The 6397-nt window shown below is 55.7% G+C and overlaps 1 protein-coding gene across 3 annotated transcripts; it reads right to left on the bottom strand.

Annotated features, from left to right (window-relative positions):
• Nucleotides 1–2210: 2210 nt before the first annotated feature.
• On the bottom strand, nucleotides 2211–5618 carry LOC105817290 (HLA class I histocompatibility antigen, A-11 alpha chain-like). Of its 3 annotated transcripts, XM_012652945.1 has the most exons (8): nucleotides 5418–5618; nucleotides 5019–5288; nucleotides 4504–4779; nucleotides 3637–3912; nucleotides 3403–3516; nucleotides 2970–3002; nucleotides 2782–2828; nucleotides 2211–2618 (listed from the first exon to the last, which is right to left on the bottom strand). In XM_012652945.1, the coding sequence occupies exons 1-7, from the start codon at nucleotides 5485–5487 to the stop codon at nucleotides 2806–2808; spliced, it is 1062 nt and encodes a 353-aa protein (XP_012508399.1). In that variant the 5' UTR covers nucleotides 5488–5618; the 3' UTR covers nucleotides 2211–2618; nucleotides 2782–2805. The 3 variants fall into 3 exon arrangements, with proteins under 3 accessions (XP_012508399.1, XP_012508397.1, XP_012508398.1); XM_012652943.1 differs by having other exon boundaries at nucleotides 5019–5511; XM_012652944.1 differs by lacking the exon at nucleotides 2782–2828 and having other exon boundaries at nucleotides 2565–2618; nucleotides 5019–5511.
• Between the last annotated feature and the right edge of the window lie 779 nt (nucleotides 5619–6397).

The following is a 6397-nucleotide window of genomic DNA, read 5'->3' on the forward strand; positions in this document are numbered from 1 at the left end:
CAAATCTACTCCTCCAGCACAGACATTTCTCCTAAAGTCCAGACTTGTTGTCCAGCTGCCACCCCAGCCCCCTCCCCTGCACTCCTGGGGACGCCCCCTCCTCAAACACGCCCTGCCACAGTCGTCCCCATCTCCACGGACGGCAGCTCCGTCCTTCCGCTCACACAGCCCACACTGTGCGTGTCCTCCCGGATGCCTCTTCTCACACCCCAGATGCACTAGGAGACGCTGTAGAGTCCATCTTCAAAATGGATCCAGAACCCAGCGCTTCCCTGGATTTCCGCTGCTCAGCCGCCACCTGCAGCCTGGAACCTGCCCTCCTTTCCCGCTGTTCCCCACTCCTCGCTCCTCCTGCCTCTCAGTTCTGCTCTCAGCACAGCAGCCAGACAGATACTTTAAAAAGGGAAGTTGCACCATGTCGTCTTCTGCTCAGAACTGTCCTATAAGTCCCCATCTCACTCAGAGCAAAGGTCAGACCCTCCCCACACCCTCAGGCCCACCTGCTCCAGCCCCACCTCTGACCTCATCTCAGTTGCTCTCTGTGCAGCCTCCCGGCCTCCTCGCTCCTCCCACAGCGCAGACGCCTTCCTGCCCCGGTGCGTTTGCGCTAAGCTTCCCCTGCCTGGAAAGAACTTCCCAGCGTCCTCGCAGACACTTCATCGTGTCCTTCAAATCCTTCCTCAGAGCACGGAGCGTCCATGTTTCCCTTCTTTGCAACAAGGGCCACGCTGAGCCCCCAGTGCCACAGCCACCTTGCCTGTCCCCACACCCCACACTCTGGGTCATGTTCCCCTGTAACACTCACTGTCTTCTAACTGAAACACTTTCCTTGTTTGCTCTGCTCGTAGAACATAGTCTGTCTCTTCCCACTGGAACATACACTGCACAAGGCCAGGAATATTTCTGTTTTTACTTTAATGATGTTCCTCACGTGCAGGAACAGTCTGTCATGTATCTGGCCAAACAATGACAGTTGAATGAACTATCACTGTAGAGCACAGCCCTAGTCTAGACACAGGATCTTTATTAATGTAGCCTCAGGGCAAGTGCTGTTTTGTGGCACACTGTCCTGTCACACTGACATTGTGTTTACACGCTGACATCAATGCCACCTGCGCTGTTCTGTCCTCCCTCCGTCCGACCCACACAACCTTCCCGCACACTGCAGCACACAGAGATATTTCTCCCCTAGGAATAACCATCATCCTTGACTATGGGTCCAACTTGCCACACAAATATACAGCTAATTTAGAGCCTACTTTATAAATCCTTGAGTTTGGATTTGAGCCAGCGACAGGATTACTAGAACTAAGGGCAGGGATGGGAGTAGGTTAGCAGAGGAGATAGAAACCTAATAGGAATTTATCTAAGATAAGAAATGGTGGGATCTGTCCTAATTCCAGAATTGGGTTCCTTTAAAAAGGTTGGGTGCAGCAACCTGGATGGAACTGGAGGACGTTACATCAAGAGAAATAAGCCAGGCACACAGACAGACAGATGTCGTGTGTCTCTCTCACATGTGGGAGCTAAAAAAACTGACCTCACAGAAGTGGTGAATAGAATGGTGGTTACTGGAGGCTGGAAATGGGTATAAAAATGCAGTTTGATAGAAGGAATAACATCTAGTGTTCACTAGCACAATAGAGTGATTACAGTTAGTAATTCACTATATATTTCAAATCAACTAGAAGCTTTAGTATGTTCCCAACACAAAGAAAGGATAAACGTTTGAGGTGAGGGAGTCTGATTACCCAGATCTGATCATTACACATTGTATGCTTATACCGAAACATCACATGTACCCCATAAACATAGACAATTATCATGTATCCATAGAAATTAAAAATAAATAAAAATAAAGGAATAAAAAGGCTGGGGAACAGATGGAGAACAGAATTCAGGAAAGAGCCCTAGAAGGAGGGCAAGAGATTTCTGGGTCTGAAAGTTCATCTTTTGATACCACGGAGACTCCCGTGTGCAGGGGCTGCCCTGGGTGGTATCTCAGCCTCTGTCATCACAGGTCCTGCTGGACAAGGTTCTACTGGGACAAGGACAACAGAGAGGACGACACAGCCAAGGGGTGACCACATAAAGCCCATGATGGACTGAGCACAGCCTAGGCGCAGCCCAGTCCATACTAGTCTCCTCACAGCCTGTTCTGTCCCCACTTACAGCAGACTCAGCACAACAAACGCAAGGATTCCAGAAGGTTCTCAGGTCTTCCATTTATTTCCACTCTCAAAGTTTAGGAAATTCCTCCTTTAATTAACCCATCAACCTCTCATTACAAGAATTTGAGAAAATAAATTTATATTCAATTCTTATTTTCAGTAGGGAAGTAGCTCAGCGCACCATGACGTTGAGACAGGGATGGAGACGTCCCAGTCCTTCCTCGCTGGGACAGGAAACATGACTGGGCAGAGGGCACACATCAGTGTGGCAGAGGGGACAGGACACAGGGGTGGGCTGGCCTCTCCACCCCATCACATTACGGGAACAGGGACACAGAGTCATTCAGAGGCCTTTGCAGATAGAGAAGTCAGAGGCTCCTGAAGCCACAAAGGGGAGGCGTGAACAAATCCTGCATCGCTCAGTCCCACACAGGCAGCTGTCTCACACTGCAGAAAAAAATAAGCAGGAAGAAATTCAGGTCAGTCACAGTAAGTGGTGACACTATGAACAGGGCACGACACACTCAAAATGTCCCTTCAAAGACTCCCCAGAAGCCCAGCTTTGTCCCCACTTCCCCACCTCTCCCACATCAGGCCCCTAGGCTCTCACCTTTACGAGCCGTGAGACTCTCATCTAGCCCTGAGCACTGTCGCTGCCTGGGGCAGAACAAAACAGGACCTGGTCAGAGCCCACAGGAGATGCGGCTACAGGAGGAATTATGGGGTGCGCGAGCTCCCCCATGGGCTCCTGTCTACACTATCCCAAAGGTCTCAGGGACCTTTGTCCCCCATACTTACAGGCAGCCTGAGCATAGCTCCCTCCTTTTCCACCTGTGGAAAGAAAATGCCCTGTGAGAGGCCAGAGAAGAGGCAGGGCCATGAGGTGCTAGAAGATCCCCTTAGTCTTAGACCCCAGAGAAGGTTCCAGAACTGTGACTGAAGATCTAGGCCAAGATTAAGAAACACGAGGAAAGGAGGGACTTAACCAACTGCCCTCCTGGAGGTCTGTCCTCAGCAGGAACCTGTCCCTGTGACTGGTGACTTCTGGGATTCAGGTCCCCATTACCACCATCGTCAAGGTGATAAATTTGTTCTTCACTTTCCATATCCTTTACAATAGAGCAAGTGTGAGCAAACATGGCCCCTGAATGACGCAGGGCACACTTCTGCCTGGGCGTGAAACCCCCACTGGGACAAGAAAACCCAGACCCCACCCTCACCCCTTCCCCACCTGAGCTCTTCTTCCTCCACATCACAGCGATGACAACTCCAGTGAGCACAGCTCCAAGGAGGACCAGGCCAGCAACGATGCCCACCATGGGGACGCTGGGCTGGGAAGGCGGCTCTGGGAAAGGATGGGAAGGTGAGAGGCCTGACCCCAGGCTCAGCCCTGACCCTGCTGAAGGGCTCCAGAAGGGCCCCTGCTTTCTCTGAGAAGAGACCTGACCCCCAATCCCCTCCTTACCCCATCTCAGGGTGAGGGGCTCCGGCAGCCCCTCGTGCTGCACATGGCACATGTATTTCTGCTCCTCTCCAGAAGGCACCACCACAGCCGCCCACTTCTGGAAGGTTCCATCCCCTGCAGGCCTGGTCTCCACAAGCTCGGTGTCCTGGGTCTGGTCCTCCCCATCCCGCTGCCAGGTCAGTGTGATCTCCGCAGGGTAGAAGCCCAGCGCCCAGCACCTCAGGGTGGCCTCACGGTCAGAGACGGGGTGGTGGGTCACGTGTGTCTTTGGGGGGTCTGAGGAGAGGAGTCAGAAAATTCAGGCACTTTGCATCCCTCATGGGACACTCCAGCAGTGCTCATGTGACCTCCTGAGAATGGACAGGACAAACCCGGTGAGGGAAGGGAGTGCGAAATCCAGACACCAGCCTGGCCCCAGGGGTCTGAGATAATCTCCTACTCCTCAGAAAGTTCTAGTCTCTGACGGGGAGAACGCGGACGTCCGGTCCTGGCCTGAGTGAGGCCAGCGACTCAGAAGGGCGGGAATCAGACCCCAAATACAGAGTGTGAGGCAGAGAACACGGCCTGAGAGGAAAAGTCACGGTGCCCACGGCTGCTGCGGGGTCAGAGGGAACCGCTGATCGGTCTTTCAGGGACTGTCTTCCCCTCCATTCCCTGGGGGACTCATCCCTTAACTGTCCCAGAGGGAAGGGCGGGTCCTCAGAGTCACTCCCTGGAACAGGATCTGGACACCCAGGAGGCGTCTTCCTGCTCTGGACCAGAGGGAGGGCGACCTTCTAGCGTTGGTCCCATTTTCCTCCCCTCCTTGTGGGAGCAGAGCGGGGACGTCTACAGGAGATGTGGGAGGCGCCCCGCGGCCCCGCGTACCCGCGCGCTGCAGCGTGTCCTTCCCGCGCTCCAGGTATCTGCGCAGCCAGTCCACGCACCTTCCCTCCAGGTAGGCCCTGTGGTGCTCCGCCGCACCGGCCGCCTCCCACTTGCGCTTGGTGATCTCAGCCGCCGTGTCCGCCGCGGTCCAGGAGCGCAGGTCCTCGTTCAGGGCGATGTAGTCGGCGCCGTCGTAGGCGAACTGCCGGTACCCGCGGAGGAGGCGACCGTCCGGCCCCACGTCGCAGCCAGACATCCACTGGATAGTGTGAGACCCTGGCCCCGCCCCCGCGGTCAGCCACGCCCACTCAGCCCCGCCCCCCCCCCAACCCGCGGGGATTTTGGCCTAAACCGAAAATGAAACCGGGTGAAAGTCCCCTTGGGCTCCTCTGGGGTCGAAGGTCTCGGCGGGTCCCGCAGCCTCGGGGTGACTCTCGGACCCGGAGACTCGGGGCGACGCGGGCTTCTCTGTGGGAGTGGGGAGGGGTCTGTGACCCGAGCCCGGGGTCACTCACCGGCCTCGCTCTGGTTGTAGTAGCCGCGCAGGGTCCGCAGGCTCACTCGGAAAGTCTGTGCGGCGTCCTTGGCGTTCCGTGTCTCCCGGTCCCAATACTCCGGCCCCTCCTGCTCCACCCACGGCGCCCGCGGCTCCATCCTCGGATTCTCGGCGTCGCTGTCGAACCGCACGAACTGCGTGTCGTCCACGTAGCCGACGGAGATGTACCGGGGCTCCCCGCGGCCGGGCCGGGACACGGCGGTGGAAAAATACCTCATGGAGTGGGAGCCTGGGGGCGGGGAGGGGCTGAGACCCGGCCGACCCTCCTCCCCGCGCGGCGCCCGGGTCCTGCGCCCCCGCCGGGCGGTCCTCTCGCTCCTCCCCGCAGACGCCGCTTCCCTCCCGACCCCGCACTCACCCGCCCAGGTCTCGGTCAGGGCCAGGACCCCCGAGAGCAGCAGGAGGAGGGTTCGGGGCGAGACCTCCATCCTCTGGGTCTGGGCAGACTCTGAGTCCGGGTAGGTCCGTGGGGACTTTACAACCTGGAACTGCGGCGACGCTGATTGGCTTCTCTGGAAATCGACAACCAATGTGAGTGAGAACTGGGGCCGCGTCAGCAGTATCCAGGAAGAAGGACCTGACACGGGTTGGAACAGGGAGAAGTGAAACCCCGGGGAGACGGGGAATCCCCAACGCTGAGCTTCCCCGCCCCCGACACTCTGAGAGGCACGCCCGGGGCGCTGCGACATTCCCCTTACCCCTCTCCTGCACCAAGCGCTCTTTGTCACACTGTCTCCCTGAGTCCCGGCCCAGGAGCTGTCTGAGGAAACCAGGAGAGACCCCCAAGCTGGGTCCGGCCCCTGTCCCTTCACTTCCCGCCCCGGAATCCCTCTCCCTGAACTGGACTCCCTGCCTCCTACTCCTTTCCTCTACCCCTGGACTCTTCTAGAAGAAAACTCACCCCAGGGAACGTGATGCCAGAGTGAGCTCGCCCTCGGACTGTAGGTGTAGAGAGGGGGGTTTTCTCTTTAAACCTGGAGAAATTGTGTTTGAATGCACCAGACAGACACTCTCTTAGAGACCTGTTTCCTTTTTGGTTATTGACTAGGGTGGGCAGCACAATCTTGGTAACCCCTGAATGATCAGGAATCTTTTTTTTTATGCTTCAGTGTTTATTTTCTAAAGTTAGGATTAAATTGTTTGTCTTCAGTAGGCAGAAGTTAGGTTTGGGGAATTCATGTCTGTGAAATGACAAAGAAAATTTATTACAAATGGCATATCAGCCTTAATAAAGTTGGTTTCTTTTTTGAGACACTAGGGAAACTTGAATAACATATTCAGTAATGGGATGAGCTGGATTACTTGGGATAATTCTAAGAAATCACGGGTCAGCAGAAA

This window comes from Propithecus coquereli, unplaced genomic scaffold (assembly GCF_000956105.1).
Source record: "Propithecus coquereli isolate 6110/MARCELLA unplaced genomic scaffold, Pcoq_1.0 Scaffold404, whole genome shotgun sequence".
NCBI lineage: Eukaryota > Metazoa > Chordata > Mammalia > Primates > Indriidae > Propithecus > Propithecus coquereli.

Excerpts from the sequence above, each read along its gene's own strand:
- LOC105817290 (XM_012652943.1), bottom strand. The coding sequence starts at position 5,487 with ATGGAGGTCTCGCCCCGAACCCTCCTCCTGCTGCTCTCGGGGGTCCTG. Across the intron at positions 3,913-4,503 it reads GGACACGCTGCAGCGCGCGG|ACCCCCCAAAGACACACGTG; the intron begins GTACGCGGGGCC and ends TCCTCTCCTCAG. Across the intron at positions 3,517-3,636 it reads GCCCCTCACCCTGAGATGGG|AGCCGCCTTCCCAGCCCAGC; the intron begins GTAAGGAGGGGA and ends ATCCTTTCCCAG.